Source organism: Helobdella robusta (assembly GCF_000326865.2).
Source record: "Helobdella robusta unplaced genomic scaffold HELROscaffold_53, whole genome shotgun sequence".
Taxonomy (NCBI): Eukaryota; Metazoa; Annelida; class Clitellata; order Rhynchobdellida; family Glossiphoniidae; genus Helobdella; species Helobdella robusta.
The window spans coordinates 225832-249518 of NW_008705278.1; the positions used below are offsets into that span (position 1 = coordinate 225832).

Consider the following 23687-nt stretch of genomic DNA (forward strand, 5'->3'; position numbering starts at 1 on the left):
AATGGGCTGAAGTTAAACTTTAAAAACTCACAAAAAGTCAAATGATAACAAAATTTCTATTTCTGGATTTGAAAGAATTTTCCGATGTTCTTAAATTTCGTTTTCCGTTCATCTTCACCATCGGTTTCATCAAACTCAGCAAAAAGAGCAACTTCATCGTCTTGAGGTCCAGCAACCTTTCCCTTATTACCATCATCAATTGCCTGACCCCGAGACATTTTAAACAGTTTTAGTCGATCATCCTTTTCCATTAGTGCTTTTTCAGTTGGATGAATTTTTTCTAATTTTATAAAGCTTTTGCTTGAAATCAAATCCGACGCATCCCCTTCTTGTTTGTAGCCATAATGTAGCAGCTCGTTGTACGGGACAGGTTTGTGTAGTTTGTAACGACAGGAAGGTGAATTGGAATGGCAAGATAATTTGTATTCATTTTTTGGAGATTTTTTGTCCTTTTTTTTCTTTGCAGGTTCTAAATTTTTTGAGCCATCATTTTTCCAAAAGTTTGAAAATTTGTTTGAAATTTTTTTGTTGAAGTATTCTTTGAAACTTAAACTTCTGCTCGTTTTTTCAGGTTGTATTTCCAGCATATCCAACTTTTTCACATTCAGTTTTTCAAATTTAAATTTTCCTTCTTGTAGCTCAAGGATTTCTTTTTGATAAATTTTGTGATCGAATTGAATATTAGAACGATTGGACGATGATTTCTCCGACTGTGAGATTTGCTCTGAAAATCTCTTTGGTTCACTTTTAAATGTAACCGCCTGATGGTTTATGGGTTCTTTCTTTCTACTGGGACCCAGAGAAAGTATAGAATTTTTTTCTACTGCAAACAAAAAGAAAATTTTTGTAACCATTTTTCTTATCATTATTACATGATATGAATTAAATTAATTTGTTTATAAAATTAAAAAATTAATATCGTTAAAAATATGATATCTAACTAATTTTGTTGGGAACTGCATCTCTCACATTGAAACCACGTTCAGCATGAACGTTATTTTCAGTTCCAACATATTTTTCGGCCATTTTCATGGATACTCTTTAATTGAATTGCGATAATCAGTGATACGATTTTAGTAAAATATATTATCACTTAATTCAGTGTTTAGTTAATTTTCAGTTCGTACTCCAATATATATACACCTGTAAATATTTTGCGAATCTGTATAAGAAAATTACTGTGTCACTAATTAATGATAGTAAACTAAAAAATGTACCAAAGATTATTACTTTATTTAATTCGTCCTTTGGTAACAAAGAGGCGTTCATCGTAAAACGTTTGTCAGATAAACACTTATTTACAAAGGGTTAATTGAAGTCTCGTGCTTTATTAGTACTAGTCCTTAGTTAAAAACAATAGCCATAAAAACTATCATTTGATCCCCGACTCGCTAATTAATATATTAGTTAAGTTAAGTAAATAAAGTTTGGCCATTTGATTTCTTGAGCTGGTTCTTCGATAACGATCGAATTTTCATTAAAATAAAGTTCAGGGTCGTAATCTTGAAAATTTTATCACCTTTGACATCTGAACTTCATTAAAGTGTTGTCCACATTTGTCCACATTATTCATATTTTTGTAACACAAAGTCAGTGATTGCGTTTCGTTTTATAAATTGTAAATGGGAATTACTTTTGGACTATTTATCCTTAAAATATTCTGTATAAAACTGCAGTTTTTTTGTTACAAAATTTTATTAAAATCATGCTTATAATAAAGTACACTATTTCAAAAAATTTGTCTATCCATTAATTTGCCAGTTAATCAAGTAATCAATCAATCAGCCAATAAAAAATCAGTCACACTTAATTTATTCATTATTAATTAAATTAATTAGTTAATTACTAAGTAATTGATTCACGACTTAATCATTCAGTTAATCAACCACCCTATAAATTAATTAATTAAACCCAAAGCATCACCTAAACAATTCGATTGGTTGATCAATTAACTTGATGTCTTAACAAGTAAGACCGTGTAAGATATTTGTCAATAAATGATTCAATAATAAAACATGTAATGGAGTTTATAAAATCCCAAATTGAAGGAAAAATTGTGATGACTTTCAGATTTTGACAACAAATACAAATTGTTAGCAATCGTTGTCTGAAATAAATTCACAAACACGCATTATTGCGATTGATGGCCATAAAATTTTTTCAAATTATTGATGTATCTAGTGCAGGGGTGGGCGAATTACGGTAAAAACTAAGCTATTTTATGCGACCGGCAAGGCCATGTTTACCAAAAAAGGTTGTCAGCCAGATATTATAAACAAAAAAAGGAACCACAAATCTTAAAAATCTCTCCGCCGGGTCGAGATAATTCAAAGGTCAAATAGTTCTCAATGCGGCCTTCACACAGCAAAGTTTGCCAAGTAATTCAAGTAACTACATAAATCACATTTTATGACTTCTCTTTATCCGCTCTAAACCTGACATGTAAACTTCGTTACGCGGGACGTATTTATAATCAAAAGATTACAAACACTGCAAAGATAACAATAGTTAAATAATACGCAATTCAAATATTCCCGCGGTTATAACAATACATCTGTGGCTTGAAACTTTAGGTTTCGATTAGAGAGATTATTATTTACTAAATTCTTCTAATGAAACTAAAAAATATTTCAATTTAATTTTTTTTAATTTTTGATGATTTGTCCATTATTAATAAATAAGTGTTTTTTGTTCATTGAAAAACTAATAGACTGTCAAAAAATGAATTTGTTGATTTTATTTTTAACGTTACACCAGTTAATTATAAATAAATAAGCTTGTGTGTGTGTGGCGTGTGTTTTAATTATGCGAAGTTATTTTAAATTTCTTACAAAAAATGTCATAACTAACAGACCTTCTACCTACTGAGCTAACTCAGTGGTCAATAGTTTCTAAAAAAAAGTGAAGTTTTTATCTCATTTTTCCATTAGGTATACCATGGATACGCGGTGTGTGTATGCGTGTGTGTGTGTGTGTGCAATGTGTACACTTTATCAAAATACGCGGTGTGTGTATGCGTGCTGTGTGTGTGAATGTGTGTGTGTGACGTGTGTATTGTGCGGATGTGTGTGTGTGCGTGCGGCAATGTGTACACACTTTATCATAATTTCTTAATTTTGAAATTTTTTTGTTTGTCAGAATGCGGTTCACTCTTTCGAAAGCATCCAAAGCCTTCATTATGTTAGGCATGGAATTTTCAACGCAAACAAATGCAAATTCATTCAACAATTTTTTGTTTAAAACATTCATATTTCCACAATTTTCACCAAAAATGTCATAGCAAACAGACCTTCTACTGACTGACTAATAATTTTTCAAAAAATTCAAGTTTTTACATCACGTTTCCATTAGGCAATTATCACCTTTTAAATATAATACATGTTCAGTGCAAACATTATGAGCTGCATTACAAAAACTGAAATGAAAAAAAATTATATTAATTATTAACATTTCCCTTTCAACAGGTTTTCAAAGACGTCAACTTCCACCGGACACACTGTGTTTGAGTGAATGTGCGTGTCTCCATGCCAAGCATTACTGAAAGAACTTTCTAATCAAAACATTCTACAAGCACGCACCAATACAACCGCGCATGAAGACACAACATAATGCAACGACTTCCTAAATAAAACACACCAATCGAAACTCTTTCGAAATTTTATTTTTTTATCTTCATTATGATATTGATGAACATTTTAACAAATAGTATTTATTTATAAATATATACACGTTTGTATATTAGTTTGTATAAATATGTAAATTTATAAATATATATGAGTGTGTTTTGAATGAAATGCTAAACACAAATCATTTCAAAAATTATAACGAAAACCATTTCACGGTTGTGTAACTTTTGATTTTGCCTTTGATTTCAAAATCATTTTAATAATATGAATTTGTTTTAAAATAAAAAAAAAGATTTTTTCCAACTTCATTTCATTGAATCAATTTAATGAATAATATATAATTTCAAATTAAAAAAGTTTAGCTAAAGTAAAGAACATAATTAACTTCTAAAAATCAGGCAACAAACTTAGTGTTTTAAATCATTTCATGGAACTAATTTTTTTATTTTGCTTTCAAAGTCATTCTTGATGTACGAATTTAACTTCGTTTTTAAAAAAATACTATTCGAGCCAACCGCATTTTACGACGCGAATATCTAATTAAATTTGAGCTCCAATCAAAGTTGTGTTGCAATGTTTATGTAATAAACTATACGATGCGCTGTTAATAAAACTTACAAAGTTGAAAATATAACACCACAAAGACAATAAAATTACTCGCAGGTTGTAAAAAATGTAATACTATGTAATCCTAGCAAAGTCAAATAATAAGAAATTTATTAGTATCTTTGTACATAGATAAACAAAGTTCGTTTTATTCTAACCATATATAAGTTTCTCAACTTCAATGACGACATCATTTTGCCACTTGCACGTTGAAGAGCGTTTAGATATTTAATCAATTCAGCCAGTTTCAAGAAGCAATCTATTGCTTGTTCAAAAGCGTTTAGATATTAATCAATTCAAACAATTTTGATAATTTCTCCATTGTTTGTCGAAAAGAGTTTAGATATTAATCAATTCAAACAATTTTGATAACTTCTCCATTGTTTGTCGAAAAGAGTTTAGATATTAATCAATTCAAACAATTTTGATAACTTCTCCATTGTTTGTCGAAAAGAGTTTAGATATTAATCAATTCAACAAATTTGGAGAATATCTCCATTGCTTGCCCAGGAGCGTCTAGATATTAATCAACTCATCAAATTTGAAGAATAACTCCATTGCTTGTCCAGGAGCATTTAGATAATAATCAATTCATCAAATTTGAAGAATCAGTCATATAAAAAATAATGGCTTACCAAGATACTCATGCTCCGAAGAGAGAGGTTCAAAGAATGCAATTCGGCATTCTGAGTCCAGACGAAATTGTTAGTACTATTTTAATTTCTAAATCAAATTGCATACTTGTTCCAATTTATTGACGTTGTTTATTTATAATTGAAATAATTTTAATTAATATTTTTTTCAATTAATTTCAGCTGCAAATGTCCGTTACGGACAACGGTGGGATAAAGCATCCCGTAAGTACTGAAAACGGCTGTCCCAAGATAGGCGGATTGATGGATCCGCGTCAGGGCGTAGTCGACCGAACAGGCAGATGCTTGACGTGTGGGGGGAACATGGCGGAATGTCCGGGTCATTTCGGACATATTGTGCTCTCGAAACCAGTTTTCCATGCAGTATTCTTGCCGAAGATCATTAAAGTTATGAGATGTGTTTGCTTCTACTGTTCCAGATTGCTCGTTGATCCGGTAAGTTTTTGTTTCATAAAGTGTTTTTATATTATGTGAAGATTTTATTAATCAAAATTTAATTCAAAATTAATTCAAAATTAATTATTTTTTTATTGACTCTTCTTCCAGGAACTGCCAAAAATGAAGATGATATTAAGTAAAACTAAAAGTGACTTTAATCGTAGACAAAATTTGGTATACAACCTCTGCAAAGTTAAAACCACCTGTGAGTGTAGGAGTGGGGATGTCGAAACAGGAGAGAAAATGGAACAAGATGTGGTAAGCAACGTTAAAACAATTATTACTTTGTTGTTTGATATTTTATGAATAATTTTTTAAAAAATTTAACAGAAATGATGATAAATAAATGTTATAAATAAATTAAAAGCAGGTGGAAGGATGCGGTCGTCACCAGCCGAAAATCAGAAAGATTGGTTTGGAGTTGACGGCAGAATGGAATGTGCTTAATCACGAGAGCCAAGAAAAAAAGGTTTTTATTCATTTATTTTTCTAATAATTTTATATCACATCGAAATGCAACTTTTCACCACTTTTTTATTTTCACTACATTTTTACTTTCAAATGCAACTTTCTACAACTGGTTTTCAACTAAACAGATTGTGCTGACGGCCGAACGCGTTCTTGAGATCTTCCGGGAGATCACTGACGAGACGTGCTCGTATTTAGGAATGGACGCCAGGTACGCACGACCTGATTGGATGATTGCGACCATCTTACCAGTGCCTCCACTGCCTGTTAGACCGTCTGTCCTCAATTTCGGAGCAGCTAGGAGTCAGGTTAGCTATTTGCAAAAAACTTTAGAATCCATAATTTTCACAGGAAAATAATTTCAAAATTAAAACTCTGTAAACCTTTTGTAATTTAATTTTGGATAAATTTACTTTAAATATAGGATGACATAACATACAAACTGGCCGACATTATAAAGATCAACAACAAATTGAAGCGCAACGAAGAGCAAGGAGCTCCCCCCCACATTTTAGATGAAAACATTAAATTACTTCAGTATCATGTGGCTACCATGATTAACAACGAAATGCCTGGACAGCCTAAAGTTTGTTTAAATTTTTTTTAAGTGTAAAATTATTTAGAGCATTCATTATTTATCACCATCATAGAGTATTATGATATTATTAATATAGATTATTTTCAAACCCATAACAGGCCACTCAGAGATGTGGTCGTCCGTTGAAATCCATCACAGAGCGTTTGAAGGGCAAGGAAGGTCGTGTCCGTGGTAATCTCATGGGAAAGAGAGTTGATTTTTCGGCGAGGACAGTTATTACACCAGACCCCATGTTGAAGATTGATCAAGTACGTCATTGTTATTGCTACGAACAGAAAATGTTGACTAATTTTAATACAATATACGTAATTTTATAAATTTCATCTAAATTTAATTTAAAAATTAATTGTCTTCAACAGGTTGGCGTTCCTATGACAATTGCCAAAAACCTCACCTATCCAGAGCTGGTCACCCCCTTCAACATCGATAGGTTGACTCAACTGGTACATAGAGGGCCCAACAATTACCCTGGTGCTAGGTACATAATCAAGCAAAATAATGTTCGCATTGATCTAAGATATCATCGTAAATTATCTGATCTACATCTTCAAATTGGGGAAACGGTTGAGCGTCAAATGCTAGACGACGATTACGTGATCTTCAATCGTCAGCCCACATTGCACAAGATGTCCATGATGTGTCACAAGGTCAAAGTATTGCCTTATTCCACATTTAGACTAAACCTCAGGTTTGTGATGGCAATGTTGTTTGTTAATACAACAGTGATAAATAAATTTATTCATTTTTTGTTACATTAATTGACCATTTGTTTTATTATTATTTTTTCACCTTACAAAACAGTGCTACAACCCCTTACAATGCCGATTTCGATGGCGACGAAATGAACCTCCACCTTGCTCAGTCCCTCGAAACAAGGGCAGAGATCAGTCAGCTGTCATCAGTTAAAAGGATGATCATAACTCCACAAGCCAACAGACCCGTTATGGGCATTGTTCAAGATTCCCTGACCGCTGTTAATAAAATGACTAGAAGAGATTCGTTTATTGACAAGGTTTGTTTAGTATTTGACTGAATGGTTTAGCGATTTGTTATTTTTGATTCAGTGATTGACTGGGTGATTTTTTAATACATTTTTTTTCATTTAACAAAATAAATTTTCAATCAAAACAAAATAGAAAAACATGATGGACCTTATCATGTACATACCACATTGGAATGGGAAAATACCTCAACCGGCGATTTTAAAACCCGAACCTCTCTGGACCGGCAAGCAACTTTTCTCCCTCATAATTCCCGGCCAGATAAACTGCATACGTACTCACAGCACGCATCCCGACGATGAAGACAGGGGACCGTACAAATGGATCTCACCCGGAGATACGAAGGTAATTGTTGAGAACGGACAGCTACTTAGTGGAATTCTGTGCAAGAAATCACTTGGACCTAGTTCTGGATCACTCCAGCATATTATCTACCACGAATTGGTAAGTTAACAAATGATGTGTTATGTGGTTGTATGTCGTGAAACTATATTGTGAATGTAATATTTAAGTTGAAATTGTTACTTGACCTCTTCTATTTCAAAAAAAATTATATAGGGACGCGAAGCAACAGGAGATTTTTACTCGCACGTACAAATGGTTACCAATCAGTGGCTTCTTACTGAGGGACACAGCATTGGTGTAGCAGACATTATTGCAGATTATAAGACATATATGGATATCCAATTAGCTGTCATGGAAGCCAAAGTAAGTGAAAAATATTTCATCTACTGGTATTCATTCATTGAATATATTTCTGTCTAATTCAGTTTTATTTGCTATCTTCATCAAAATAAATTTTAATAACGAATTTTTAATACTATTCAAACCCGTATACACAAAAATATATAAACAAACAAAGTAAAACTTATAATACTTCATCAACAGGCCAATGTAGCTGATATTACCTATAAAGCTCAAAAGGGTGAGCTGGAACTAACTCCTGGTAACACTTTTATACAAACCTTTGAAAATCAGGTTGGTACAATTTAAGTTAAATTGAAGATGCTATGCTGTCATTTTGTTAATAGTTAACGTTTTTAAAATTTTTCTAATACATACAAACATTCTGATTTCAGGTTAATCGTATCTTGAATGATGCAAGAGACCAAACAGGCAGATTGGCTCAGGATTCTTTATCGGACTTTAACAACTTTAAAACAATGGTAGTTGCTGGATCAAAGGGGAATAGAATCAATATTTCACAAGTAAGTTTAACGACCAATCAAACATTTATTTGTTTGATATGTTTAAATATCTGATTGTCTGGTTTCTACTATTCTCTTTCCACGTGTTTCAGATCATAGCCTGTGTAGGGCAACAAAATGTAGAGGGCAAACGTATCCAATTTAGTTTCCGTGATCGGACTCTTCCTCACTTCCTGAAAAACGATCATGGACCTGAAAGTCAAGGTTTCGTTGAAAATTCTTACCTGGCCGGAATTACGCCTACTGAATTTTACTTCCACGCGATGGGCGGTAGAGAAGGATTGATCGATACCGCTGTCAAAACTGCTGAAACTGGTAAGTGTGTTTGGTTTTCAGAAAACATTTTAATTCTTTCACGTCGTTCAATTGGCTTTCGTTATTGCTAGCGTTCCTAACGTTCTCTGAATTATTTCAGGTTACATTCAGCGCCGTCTCATCAAGGCCATGGAGAGCGTGATGGTCAAATACGACGGTACAGTGAGAAACCAAGCTGAGGAGCTCATCCAGTTGCGCTACGGAGAGGATGGTTTAGCGGGCGAGTGGGTGGAGTTCCAGAATCTGCCATCTCTCAAACCGTCTGACAAAGCATTTGAGAGAGAATTTAAATTTGACCTATTCAACGAAAAGTGAGTACATTGTATTTATTAACATAATTAATTATTTATATTTTCATCTCAAATAATCTATATATTGAAACGATTAACTGAATGAATAAACGTATTTAAATAACATCACCACAGGAAACTGAAGCGCTGTTTATATGAAGATGTCTTGAGAGATATGCATCGTGATGCAAACTTTTCATTCGAGATCGAACGGGAGTACGAACAACTGCTCGATGACCGCATGGCAGTCAGGCAGATATTTCCAAACGGAGAGAGTAGGGTTGTCCTTCCGTGCAATCTTCAACGGATGATTTGGAACGCACAAAAATTTTTCAAAATAAACCATAAGAGGCCATCAGATCTTAATCCTTTAAAAATTATAAAAGGTTAGTCGCAAAATGACAATTTTAATGGCATTAGAGCGTGTATGAATTAAAGTTTCGAAATTAAATTTCTATAAATTTCAATTTTTTGTTCAAACTTAATCTAATTATTCAAACTTGTAATCATCGCGACCACAGATGTGCGCGAACTCAGCAAGAAATTCATGATCGTGAAGGGAGAGGATAGGCTGAGTAAGGCCGCCAATACAAATGCTACTCTGCTCATGAATATATTAATGAGATCTACGCTATGCTCTAAGAAGGTTAGTTTGTCGATCGAATACGTTTTATTTAATGTTATTTATATTTATGCTGTCATTTGTTCACACGATAACAAAAATATTAACCAAAACTATCGAAACTAACTTCAAACAGGTCATTGAAGAATTTCATCTCTCCTCTGAAGCGTTTGATTGGCTCATCGGTGAAATCGAGACGAAGTTTACCCAAGCTCAAGTTGAACCGGGCGAGATGGTGGGTGCACTTGCCGCCCAGTCCCTCGGCGAACCTGCCACTCAGATGACTCTCAACACTTTCCACTACGCGGGAGTGTCCTCGAAAAATGTAACTCTGGGTGTTCCTAGATTGAAAGAGATTTTAAGCATCTCAAAAAAGCCCAAAACTCCTACGTTGACTGTTTTCCTGACTGAACAAGTAGCTAAGGATGCTGAGAAGGCTAAGGTGAAAAGAGTTATTTCATTTAGGAAGAAAAAAATAATAAAAGTTTTTTATATATTTTTTAAATTTGTTCTAATCACAAACTTAATTCCATTCAACAGGATGTTCTCTGTCTGATAGAGCATGCTACATTAGGCAAAGTTGCATCCAGCTCTGCAATTATTTACGATAGTGACATTAGGCACTCCGTAGTCAAGGAAGATCAGGATTGGGTTTGTACTTCAACTAACTTCATTTAAACATATTTATTTTAAAAATTTGATTTTATTAAATTTGTAACTCCAAAATAATTTTGACTAAAATTCATCATCTATTCTTGTTTTAGATCAACACGTACTACGACCTACCTGATATTGACTTAAATCGCTTGTTGCCATGGCTGCTGAGAATTGAGTTGGATAGGAAGAGAATGACTGATAGAAGACTAACAATGGAGCAGATAGCGGAGAAGATCACAGCAGGTTGGTTGATTGGCTCATGTATTTGTTGCATGGCTGCTCAGGCTTGTTAAATTATATTGACTGAATGATGAATAAATATATTGAAAGTATAATAAATACTAAATTATTCCATTCTCAACCAGGATTTGGCGATGATTTGAATGTCATCTTCACTGACGACAACGCAGAAAAATTAACTCTTAGAATCAGATTGAACAAACAAGCTGACAAGGAAAATGTAAGTTTTGTTATGTTTGTTGTAGTTTTATATGCTCTGTTTAAATTTTTTGCATGTTTTAAATAATTTGTTTTCTTAATGAATATTTTAATTTTATTTGCCAACAGCAAGAGACAGTTGAAGATGAATTTGACAAAATAACAGACGACAAATTCCTCAAACTCATTGAGACCAACCTGTTGAAAGATCTAACCCTGCAAGGCATCAGCAACATCTCAAAGGTTGGTTTGGTGTTTAATGGAATGTTTGTGCGTAATGCGATTGAGATGGGATACTGTCTTTATATTTTAGATGCAAATATGATCATTATTATATTTTGTTTATTTGTTGGTTAACATTTCTGCTTGCATTAATTTTCCAGGCGTACTTGGTTCATCCGACGTCAGATGAAAAGAAACGCATCATCATTGACGAAAAAGGTTACTATCACATCACAATTTTTACAGTTAATTTACAAAAAGTCAACGTCATCATATTCATCACCAATAACATCATCATTAGCACCTTGATTATCATTAATGGCAGAGATTAAATTCAAATAACTAATTTCTAAATTCCAGGCGAGTTCAAAACCATACAAGAATGGATACTTGAAACTGACGGCACCAACCTGCGTTCTGTGTTGACAGTTGAGAATGTCGACCATGTTAGAACCATCTCAAATGACATCGTTGAGATTTTTGACGTAAGTGTATACTGCATGTCATTGCAATTAATTTGTTTACATAAATGATTCACTATTGCATAATTAACATTTTTAGCCGAATGTTTATTCATAATATCTTTTAATGAAACTTCAGGTCCTGGGAATCGAGGCAGTACGTAAAGCGATTGAACGCGAGATGAACAACGTCATCTCATTTGACGGCTCCTACGTCAACCACAGACACCTCGCTCTGCTCTGCGACGTCATGACGGCCAAAGGTAACCAATCACTCACTAAACTTTTTATTTTTAATCTGTTCTTCATTTATTCTTCAAGTGTTAATCAATAGCTTTAAATTATGTTATTCAATTTTTAATTTGTCATATAACTTCGATTGATGACTAACCGAAAAATGTTAACCCCCTCATAGGCCATCTGATGGCAATAACTCGTCACGGTCTCAACAGGCAAGAGACCGGTGCACTGGCTCGATGCTCTTTTGAAGAAATGGTTTGTTGATTGATTGATTGATTGATTGGCTGGTTGATTGAATGATTGATCGATTGACTGAATGATTGATTCACTGATTAATTGCTCAATTGAATATCAATCTGTAGGATTAATAAATATTGGTTATTTCTTAAATTCTTAGGTGAACATTTTAGTTGATGCAGCAGCCCACACAGAAACTGACCCGTTGAAAGGAGTGTCAGAAGCCATAATGCTCGGACAACTGGCCAAGATTGGTTAGTATTGGAACTGTGAACAGTTTGTGCTAATTAATTATCATTCTTATAAAGTCATAATCATATTATTAGTATGATTAGTTTAGCATGATAAAGATAGTGTACTTTACGTTGGTTAGGCTAGAGATTTCAGAAGATACTTAAGTAATTAATCAATTGGCTTGTTTTTATATGTAATCTGAATTAAATATCATTATGTGTTTCAGGTACTGGTTGTTTCGACTTGATGTTGGATGATAAACAGTGCGTCAACGGAATGGATATTCCAAGCGAAATTCCATCAGGACACCTAGCAGGTACGTTCTTTCATAATTCTCGTAATTATTTCTCAAAATTACTTATTTTATTGAAAATCTTTTTTTCAAAATTTAGAAATATGTATTTATCATTATCAATAATCATTATATATTTTAACTATATATATATAGAGAGAAAAAATTTTAAATAATTTTTTCACTAATCAACTAAAAATCCAAATTTTTACTGATATTTCAGGCGGAGACATATACGGTCTGACCTCGATGCCTCCCGGGGGCGCGACCCTCATGAGCACAACACAAAAGACCCCATGGGAACAACAAAACTTTGAAACTCCAAACTACAACTGTTTCTCACCAGATGCAAGCCTGTCACCGGAATTTTCTGGAGGGTTTTCACCCGTAGATAACGCAGGATTCAGTCCCAGTTTTTCTCCAGCTGCTATGTCTCCTGGATCTCAAACACTAGCCAGTCCCTCTTTTCCAAGTCCAGCTGGAGCATTTTCACCATCCTACATGTCGACTTCACCATCATATTTTCCACCGTCCCCATCATATCCACCTACATCACCATCATATTCACCAACATCTCCTTCATATTCTCCAACATCACCATCATATGTACCAACATCACCAAGTTACTCGCCGACTTCTCCAGCTTACTCACCAACATCACCATCATATGCACCAACGTCACCATCATATGTACCAACATCACCATCATATACACCAACATCACCAAGCTATTTGCCGGCATTACAACCATCCTCACCAAGCTACAACCCATCCAGTCCTGCTTACAGTCCATCCTCGCCTTACCTGTCTTCCTCATTATCTTCTGGTGCTTCCCCAAGATATTCCCCAACTTCCCCGGCTTACTCACCAACTTCCCCGGCTTACTCACCAACGTCTCCAGCATATGTACCATCATCACCAACCTACTGGCCGACATCACCAGAAAGGTCGTCGTCATCACCGGTCTACAACCCATGCAGCTCTGGTTATGCTCCATCATCGCCAAGGTACCCACCGGCCTCGCCTTGATACTCGTCGTCTTCTATGTCACATCATTAAATATAGATGTTGACAGATGTTTGAACTATTCCAAAGATGATTACCATTTATATACTTTTTCAATATTATTTTCATTTTGCTAGTTCGATATCATGTAATGTATGTTATTACTATTTTATTATATTCGCGTGAGTATGCATTTTTTCATGACAAATGTTAATTTGATTTACAGTTTTATTTTGCTACGTATGTTTCTTAGTTTTTTTTATTTTTTTAGTTTTATTATTTGACTGATTACGATATATTAATATAATTTGGTAGTTTATTCAACTGAACTCGCACCAGTGTTTTAGTCCTTAATTGTTATCTTGATTAACTAACTAACCAAAAAGATTTCTATATAACATAAATAATCATAATCGTCGTCGATATAATATAACTCACCGACCCGCTTCTAGAAAAAATGAACTCTTCACATATAACATACAAAAAATGTTTATATAATTCTAAGTGAACATAATAGACGAAAATCTTAAAACGATTAAACAAAGTGGTCGACTTTGCTGTTTCCTCAACTGACAAGTGTGTTAATACGTCCTTCCAATTTATGCCGTTGTTGAATACTTTCAAATTTGAATTTCTTTTAACTGTTCGACTGCGGATATTCGAAGCATTATTTTCTTTTTTTTACGTTCAACATAAGCTTTCTTGCTATTTTTTTTCACATTTTTGCACAACACCGGTCTGTCAACCGACATCTCCAGAAAGCCAGAAAGAGGAGAAAATTTGGAGCCGAGTGTGGCGAGGCGATTAACAAACAAGAAATTCAAATGTGCGTGTATGTGTGTGCATGTGTGTATTTTTGTGTGTGTGTGTGCGTCCGTGTGCCTCTGCGGGTAATTGTTCTACGCTCCACAAACAAATCATCAGCTAATCATCACATATCAAATGAAATATATCAGTTCCAGTTCCAAGACGACAACAACATGGTTTGCGATGAATTGGCAAGATGATTGTAAAGCTTCAGATAACTTGCTCTAATGTTTCAATCTGACTTATCGCACTGCACATCTAGATCATGGAACAGCGATGACAGTTTGTCAAGCACGCTAAAAAACCTACTTCATCACCAGACACAATGCAAGGAAGGTTGTTCAATTGCGAAAATAGTACCCTCTGTGCAATACCTACTCTTGGGTTGCTCCAGTATCTGCAAAGGCCACCCTTCAATGTCAACCTTCTCACCTGAAAAATTGCTCCAAGAAATGAATGAAAGATATTTTTAAAGTTAATGGAATTGAGAAAAAAATTATTATCAAAATTTAGAGTCAGTCGACCGAGACTTATGCACTTTTAGATAATTTATGAAAAAAAAGAAGAAAGGAAAAAGAAACTGCTAATGATTAAATATTGTGAATACGTTTACTGAAAAAAATGACTTCATTAATAATTAATTATCAAGTTGATAAATATGAAGTCACCTAGGTTGATTTTTATCATGTAATATTATGTGAAAAAAATTTTTTGGTGTTTTAAAATGCAGGTCGATGGTTTGGTAAATAACATTTTAATTTTAATCGATGCATCAAATGATCAAGTTCAAAGTAACTTCAAAGACTGCAAAAAAACATTCTTTGCTCTTTCGTTCGCGCATAACAATTTTTCAAACAAAGAAACGACATCAAAGGTCGAGACACGTGAAACTTTCAACTAAGGAAGCCAAGTGACAAACAATGCTCAACAAATCTATATAAAGGCTTTCAAGAGTCGTGGAATATAAGGTGTCTATTACAATTATCATTTCAAATATTCATTAACTTTATTGTTGGCAAGAAATAATTTTTCTATGAATAACATTGACAATTTATTAAAGCGTATTTTATTCAGAAAACAAATTTTATCAATTGTTCATGATAAATTTTTTGAAATTTTTTCAATTTAAACCAAATTTGCAGTTTTTTTTAAATCTTAAACCCCAATCGAGTAAAATGTTTCAATTAGAGAGCAATGAAAGCAACAAGAAAAGTATTAAAACACCTGTAGAGCATCAAAACAGCTACAAAAATATGATGAAACAAGATTTTCTTTTTCTAGTGGAAGAAAATGAAGAAATTCATTTCAAAATTGGCTCTGACGCCGAATGTTGCATATGCTGCGATGGGCTGGGTAACACACCTGAAAGCGTCTACTTGAGAGATTGCAGACATGTTTTCCACCTACACTGCTTGAAGAGACTCTATTTAACAAATAACCAACTCAAATTTCCTTTCTGTTGGACGGTGTACGAGATGAAGTTTGGAGGGTGCCCAGAAGGGATTTTAAATTTAGAAACAAATTAAGAGTTTGTAAAAGTGGAATTCATTTTGCAAGATCATAGTTGTGCTGTAAAGTTGAAAGTGAATGACGATGATAGAAGAACTGTAGTTGAGCTGCTGAGGAAAGCATGGAGGAGGCAATTGTTAACGAGCCAAAGATTGACCTTCTTTGAATTGAATGCCTTTGCAAAAGAAATTGTAAAATCTACTTTAAATAGTTTGAATGTAGTTGAAAATAAATTATTAGAAAGAATTTGAGATGAAAATGATGAACTACCAAATGAAAATATTGAAGAAGCAGATGATGATTTCTTCAACGATTTTCATAACGATGATGACGATGATTACCCTTACAGCCATCAGGATGACGAAAAGGTTGAACGGACAAGTCTAAATGACGAAGATGAAGATGGCGAGATTATCATTAACATTTTGAGTGACGAAGATAACGATGTAGATGAATACGATGGTGATGGTGAAGTTAATGATGATCTACGTTACCTCGGCAACACATTTCAAAATTTTGATGAAAATGTTGACGATGATGAAGATGAAGAGGAAAAAAAAAGGAGAAGAAGATGATGGTGAAGATGACTACTACGATGATGAGAAAGAAGATGATGATGACGAGACAGAAGAACTACCACATGAAAACATCGAGGATACAGTAAACGATTTATTTTACTTTTTCAACATATCTGAAGATGCTGACGAAGATGAATCTTCAGTAGAAGCTAATGATGAAAATGTAGAAGCTGATGAAGATGATGATAAAATTGTTGCTGAAGTTGGAAGAGAAGAAAAAGAAGATGAAAATATGGTAGAAGTTTATGTTGAAGATGAATCCTTAATAGAAGCTGATGATGAAAATGTAGAAGTTGATGAAGATGATGATGAAATTGCTGCTGAAGTTGAAGGAGAAGATGAAGAAGATGAAAATGTGGTAGAGGTTTATGATGAAGATGAACATGTAGATGAAGTTTATGAAGATGATGATTACGATTTTGCGGAAGGTGATGGCTGCGATAAACTACTAAGAGCTTATGTACAAGTACATGTCAAATATTCAGAAAACTGTGTATACTATATTGTTTTCAATGGTGCAAATGATGATGGTAGTGATAAAGATGATGATGATGGGGATGGCGATGATGATGATGACGATGACGACGACGATGATGATGACGATGGTGATGATACGAATAAACTAACACGTGAAAATGTTGAAGATGCTGGAAATGACATTCTCATTATTAATCTGGATGATGAAGATTATGATGATAATAAAGATGGTAATAAGGATGATGATAAAGATGAAGATGATGATGAAGATGATGGTGATGATGAGGATGAGGATCATGATGATGCAAATGACCTAGCAAACGAAAATGATATTATCGTTATTATTAATTTGGATGATGAAAATTATGATGATAATGAAGATGGTAATAATATTAATGATGAAGATGAAGAAGATGATGATAAAGATAAAGATGATGATGAAGATGATGGTGATGATTTTCATACTTAACCAGATGTATATATTTGCTTCGCCATAAGATTTAAATTTGATAAATAGAAAATAATACGGAAATTATTTTATATTTTTGACAAGAAACTCGTTTTTAAAAAAAGTTGTAAAGAAAAAAAGTTCTAGTTCTGTCCATATTAAGAAATGTGTTTGTGTCAACATTATAAGGTTTACCTGAAAGGATTATTTAATGTTTTTAAATTTTCTTCAACTTTTCCGTGTTTATAAAGATGATGTAGTTTTTCAAATTTTGAAATGCTGACCAAAAAATTTGTTGCCTGCCAAACATCTTTTTTTACTTACAGGAAAATTATTTTACGTGAGGAAAAATATTGAAGAGATGAAAATGCCTGTGATTACGATTCAAGATGTTGAGAACAAACTGAAAAATCTGAAAATAATGAAAAGTCAGAACCAGATGGAACACACCTTCGTATCCGCAAAGAGTGTAAAACATAATTGTCAGCACGCAAGTGCAGCATGTTCAACTTGTCACTGAACTCCAAACAGGATCCAGCAGACTGAAAAATAAGCACAGTCATCCCGATCTATAAAAAAGGCTCAAAACCTGATGTAAGATACTACAGACCAATCTTTTTACTATTGAAATGCCTTGCAAGGTATTGGAATCAATTGACAAAAATTACTTGCTGCATCATGTTCAAAGTAACAATCTTTTCTATAAAAAGCAGTTTGAATCCCTTCCAGGCAGATCTACTGGTACACAACTTCTATACTTCCTAAATAATGTTACAAAAGCAATGGATCCAAACAAAAAAGTAGATGTTCTATACAAGGGTATTAAAAAAGTCTTCCACACCATATCTCACAACCAACTGATATCAAAAATTGTCAAGTTACGGGGTTAACACAAGCATTATTGGATGGGTCGGAAGTTTTTGACCAATCGAACATTCCGGGTAAAAAGTGGAGATGAGTTATCACAACCAACTAAGATCACTAGCGGAGTGCTTCAGTGAGCAATAATAACAACAACAACAGCAACAACAACAACCAACACAGCACAACGCATAGAATTTCTAACAACAGGAAAAACTCGCCAATTTCTATTCCTCTAGCTAAACAAAATGCGGCAGCTATTTTTATTTTTAAAAATATAAAATTTTGTGGAAAAAGTTATAGTGGGTTAATTTCAAAATTTAACAAATTTATAACATATTCGCTCTTGAATATTTAAGCTAATTTTTCAGAAAATTTCAATAAATTGCCATTTTTGGTTTGCTGTGCCACAGAATTTTTAAAATCCAGCAAGCAGTAATTAAAACAATTTTAGCATTAATAACAATATTTATTATTAAACACCCAATATAACGTTAATTAATAAAAATAAAGACCAAACATTTTTACATTTCTATGATAAAAATATTAGTAGAAAATTAACTAGTTAATTGCATTTTGTTAAACCAGACTACAAGAAACTCTAAACCCAAAGTTAAATTAAAACGTTATTTTTGTATATCATTAGAAAATTTTCGCTAACACTACACATATTTGTAAAAACATTATCGCATTGGATACAAATAAAGAAAAATATTAGCATGGAGCTTGAAAGTTTCGTCTGATGAATATCACCCACGCTTTGAAAGTTTCACAAGAACTTATATAATCTATAATAGGCTGTACCTATTATAGATGGAACAAGTCAATAAGTCAATAAAAAAATGATATTTCTAAACCAAGCTCATTATGGTAGAATTGATTATAAAATTTATGTAAATAACCAAAAAATTAAGCAACTCATTGGAGCGTGTTGTGGCCAGAATTGTAATGGAATTTTATTTTCGAGTTTATAATCTTTATTGAAAACAAATTAATGTAGAAAAATTATTTGTCATTAGTTAAAAATTAATAATAAATTTATATCTATGTGGAAATGTCTGAATCCTATTGTGTTTAACAGTTTAAAGAAATTTTCGCATTTTCAGCTAGGATATAACACGCTATAATATATAGCATTTTTTTCTAATCGTCAAAAGTTCATTTTAAATCTTTCAATGATTTTAAAAAATTTTTTAGTTTTCCCCATTTCAAAACTAAATTAAATTCAAATCTTATGAAATTTTTATAAATTAAAAAAAATTGATTTAAACTTGAAAATTTGTGACGTTTTAATTGGGATGTTTGTATTTGGCGGCCCAATATGCAAATAAACCCGTCAGCGTTGCCATTCCAGCTACGGAAATCGCAATGAATACGAACAGAACATTCCTCTCCTGGGAAACTAAAAAATGAATTGTTAGTTCTTCCTTAAAAAATAATTTTGGTTTCATAATGTGATTTTTAAAAGTTTGTAGTTTCGCCCAATCAAATCAAAACAACATATGTAACATTTTATCAAAATAAAAACATGTCACGTATGCAATTTATTGTAATGTATAGCGGATTAGTTATATAATTTAATATAACGTTATGAGTAAAACTTTATCGAGCCATGTATGCAATAGTTTATGATAGATTGTATCATACATGAATGTACGTTGAACGCATTAGGAAATTTTTGCCATTGTTATGAAATACAATCCACACTATACCTTCACATATCCACTGATTTTTATTCGTGTAGCCACTGTTACATGAGCAAATATACGACCCAGCGTTGTTCACACACGTTGAAATGGCTCTATCGCAGACAGAAGGATTTTCCAGACACTCATTCTTATCTTAAAAATAGAATAAATTTAAGAAAATACTATCAAAAAATGGGCAAATTTATATTTTACGTTACGTTCTAGATGGCGAAGCGATGGTCTAAAGGTTAAAGTGCCTGGTAATGATGATGATTCTCTTTTAAGCTTTATCCGTTACAAAATACTTTTAAAAAGAACATAATGTTTGAAGAAAACTTATCACTTTCAACAGGTTACTTATACAAGATAGAATTTTTGTACTAACAGCTGTACATCATTTTGAAAATTAATTACTAAATTATTATTTCATTATAAAATTAAATTAATGAAAATTTGAACCTTCACAAGTCTACGGGTTTTTATTATAAAAACCACTAAAGCAGTTGCAGTCGTAGCTTCCAACTTTGTTCTCACACGTCGAAGTTTGGTTGTCGCAAGCATTTTCATAACTTGTACACTCATTTATGTCTAGATTACAATTTTATAGAAACGAAAATTACAATTGAAATGTCTTTTTTTAAAATTGTACCTGAACAATCATTGTTCACTTGCATGTAACCAGATGGACATACACAAAAGTACGAGCCGTAGGTGTGGCGAGTGGCTTGCTGCAGTTGTTGTTGCCGTCAAAACATTCATCTGCGTCTGAATTTTTTATGAATCGTTCACTACGTGTGGGCGAAATTGTTTTTTCCACTCTAAACATTAGTTTAATAAAAAGAAGAAGATTTATAAATTTTCCAAATTGAAACGTAAATAAAAAGTTAACGTAAATAAAAAGTTACGTAAAGATCGTAACCACTGCAAATCAAGTTGTTTTGGTTTGTGAAGCCCTTCAAACATGTGCAGTTGTAAGATCCGGGAATATTTTTACAAACTGAATTTACACTGTCACAAAGATTTGAACTGTTGACGCACTCGTTTATATCTACAGGTTGGTTTGGTATTAGTAATCAAAAAAATGTTTAAAAAAAATTAGAATATTTTGTGCACCTTGGCAAACTCCCTTTATACGTTCATAACCAGACGAGCATTGACAATAATAAGAACCTACAGTGTTAACGCACGTTTCGGAAAGGCTGGTACAGTTGTTCGAGTTTTCGATACACTCGTTAATGTCTGAGTAGTTTTAGAATTGTTAAATGGCAAACATTTTTATTTGAAATTTATTGAATTTTCACCAACCTATGCTGCGGTTTTATCATTGACTTGATTTTTATAGCCTGCCACACAAGAACATTCATAGGACATTGGTGTGCTGGTGCAGTTCGAAACTGTTGAGCCGCACACTGATGGAAGGCGTGCATCAGGAACTGAAGATTTAAACAGTGGATGGATCGCAGTTAGCGATATCATAAAGAAATTCAGAGTTACTCACTCAGCGTACAATCATCATTGTACGATGATAACTTTTCATATCCAACTCTACAAAGGCATTCCGTCAGAGTTTTAGTTCCAATTTGAAATGAGGAGCAAGTGTGGATTTCACAGTTGCCATTGTTGGACTGACAATCTTTCAATATTTCAAATTAATTTATCGCTAATAGCATAAGCCCAACATTAAAATTAGATTATTAAACAAATAAGATTACGAAGTACAAACTCATTTGAACATATAACATTTTAATAACCCCTTTCGTTGCAAGCATCACCTTTCCATCCTACCAAACATTTCTTGGATTGACAGTTCAAATTTGCATCCAAATTGAATCCGTTTGAGCAATGGTAGAAGTCTGAACAACTTTTTTTACCGCCGTACAAGTTACAAACTGCCGAGTAGTTTATTTTTAAATTTCACCGAATTCATCAACAATAAATATCATAAAATTTCTCACGTAGCCGCACGCTGTTGGATTCCCACTGCACGCCTCATCACACTCATCATTCGAAGTCATCCCATATTTTCCGTATGAATTTGAACAATAACAGTATGAAGCATTCTGCAAATTTAAATAAAGTTTTTTTTGTGTCAGTGTAATTAAAATTAATGTTACAGACATAAATTATGTTAAGTAGGCAACCTGTAGGCCGGCGAACGTGTAATTGTTTTGTACGTAGAGTTTTAAACACATCTCGACAGTCGTTGATGCGGCATCAAATTTTATTAGGATTTCCAAATCTCTGGCATCAGCTTCATCTTTGTAGCAGCCAAGATAGCCAGGATTGTTTCGTGCTAGATGTATATTTGTTTCATATTTGCCTCATGTGCAAAAACATTTCATTCAATTAAATAATTAACCAGACTAGTTTCTCTTTTAGACAAGTTTAAATAATTTTAAATTTTCAACATTACCAATAAATTTAACCAACTGGTGTACACGGCAAGATAATCGGTGGTGCTACAAAAATCACTTGCAACATCGCAGTAGAAACATTTCGAGGATTGGACGAGCTTCGATGGAGCTCCACAGTAGCACAACTGCTCGCTCTAATAAAAATCATTATTAATTAAAGATGAAACAGTTTTTGGACAAATTTGTTTTACTTTGATTGTGGCATAAGGAATGTTTAATTCCTTACATAAGGTCAAACATATATCCAAGGACGATTCTTGAAATGATTTTTGAACTTGAAAACTTTTGAAGCAACCCAAATATTTGTCTACACTCCTCTCTAGTTCATCATTTTGTTTAAAAAATTATTTGATTAATTTATTTTTATTCAGAATATTGAGACAGCATGCTTAGATATTTTAAAACCAAAATTGTATTCACCTGATCCATAGACAGCAAGATCGGCAAACGTCATACCGCCTGCATCAGAAGCAGTGGAAACATTTTGCTGAATGATGACGTGCTTTGAGAAAATATTTTTATCTCGGCAATCCACTCTCATTGGCGTTTCAGCAGGTAAAACCGTGGTCGGCCCATAACCACAAACGTCGTAACTATTTCGTATTGCGTTTGTACTCAGATTAAAATTGTTGGCCACTCCGACTATAAACTGGTTCATTTTATCAGCTTGAAATGTGTGGCAGTAGGTTTGAAAGTTGGGCATTATTTTCTTGAAAACATAAGAAATTGAAATCACATTTAAAAAACAAATTGAAATCACATTTAAAAGGTATGGAACATTTAAGGAAATGACAATTAAAATGTTTGAACAAGTAGAAATTAAATGAAATCGATAATGTTTGAAGACTCACAACAGCAGTCCAGTCGTGAGTACATGACAACATATTGAACCCTGTACTCTCTGGCTAGATCAACAACAAACCAGTTTGGATAGGGAGAAACTTCATCATTCAAGACACAAAATGTTTTTATGTCCTCATCGACACAATTAGCTGGAACGTACGTTCCGTTTGGCGTGCTCATATGTGCGGGCCTGTGTAGGGCCACGTTCTCATACTGAAGAAACTTATCTTAAAAAATGTATCGTTTCATGTTTAATATGTTGGTTAAAAGTTAATATAATCACAAACATTGACTAAATGATAGGATCAAATGATTGAAAAAGATCAGTTGATGAACATTCAAGTCGGCTTAGTGAATCATGTTAAAATTTGTATTCTATGACGCTAACATGATATGACTTGAATCTTTTTACGTTTATTAATAACAACTATTTGGGATTTGTTTTTCAATA

At 33.3% G+C, this 23687-nt stretch overlaps 4 protein-coding genes across 4 annotated transcripts; 2 read left to right on the forward strand and 2 right to left on the reverse strand.

Annotated features, from left to right (window-relative positions):
• Positions 1 to 56: 56 nt before the first annotated feature.
• On the reverse strand, positions 57 to 1026 carry HELRODRAFT_179234 (hypothetical protein; the record flags this gene model as incomplete). Its single annotated transcript, XM_009028092.1, has 2 exons — positions 57 to 823; positions 942 to 1026. 2 exons carry the CDS (start codon positions 1024 to 1026, stop codon positions 57 to 59), a joined length of 852 nt encoding a protein of 283 aa, XP_009026340.1.
• Positions 1027 to 5188: 4162 nt separating this feature from the next.
• HELRODRAFT_86723 (hypothetical protein) lies at positions 5189 to 12107 on the forward strand (the record flags this gene model as incomplete). The annotated part of the gene is made up of 25 exons (XM_009028070.1): positions 5189 to 5320; positions 5432 to 5581; positions 5691 to 5792; positions 5920 to 6099; positions 6216 to 6377; positions 6488 to 6637; positions 6749 to 7077; positions 7191 to 7401; positions 7526 to 7834; positions 7949 to 8098; positions 8279 to 8368; positions 8470 to 8598; positions 8691 to 8913; positions 9014 to 9224; positions 9339 to 9589; positions 9725 to 9849; positions 9962 to 10267; positions 10366 to 10476; positions 10590 to 10725; positions 10848 to 10942; positions 11050 to 11163; positions 11304 to 11361; positions 11503 to 11627; positions 11743 to 11866; positions 12019 to 12107. The coding sequence occupies 25 exons, from the start codon at positions 5189 to 5191 to the stop codon at positions 12105 to 12107; spliced, it is 4062 nt and encodes a 1353-aa protein (XP_009026318.1).
• Positions 12108 to 15593: 3486 nt separating this feature from the next.
• HELRODRAFT_179236 (hypothetical protein) lies at positions 15594 to 17950 on the forward strand (the record flags this gene model as incomplete). The annotated part of the gene is made up of 4 exons (XM_009028093.1): positions 15594 to 15907; positions 16277 to 16400; positions 16471 to 17431; positions 17757 to 17950. The coding sequence occupies 4 exons, from the start codon at positions 15594 to 15596 to the stop codon at positions 17948 to 17950; spliced, it is 1593 nt and encodes a 530-aa protein (XP_009026341.1).
• Positions 17951 to 20448: 2498 nt separating this feature from the next.
• HELRODRAFT_86701 (hypothetical protein) lies at positions 20449 to 21219 on the reverse strand (the record flags this gene model as incomplete). The annotated part of the gene is made up of 3 exons (XM_009028066.1): positions 20449 to 20567; positions 20899 to 21027; positions 21093 to 21219. Coding segments are annotated over 3 exons (375 nt in total), but the record flags the coding sequence as incomplete, so codon positions are not given.
• Between the last annotated feature and the right edge of the window lie 2468 nt (positions 21220 to 23687).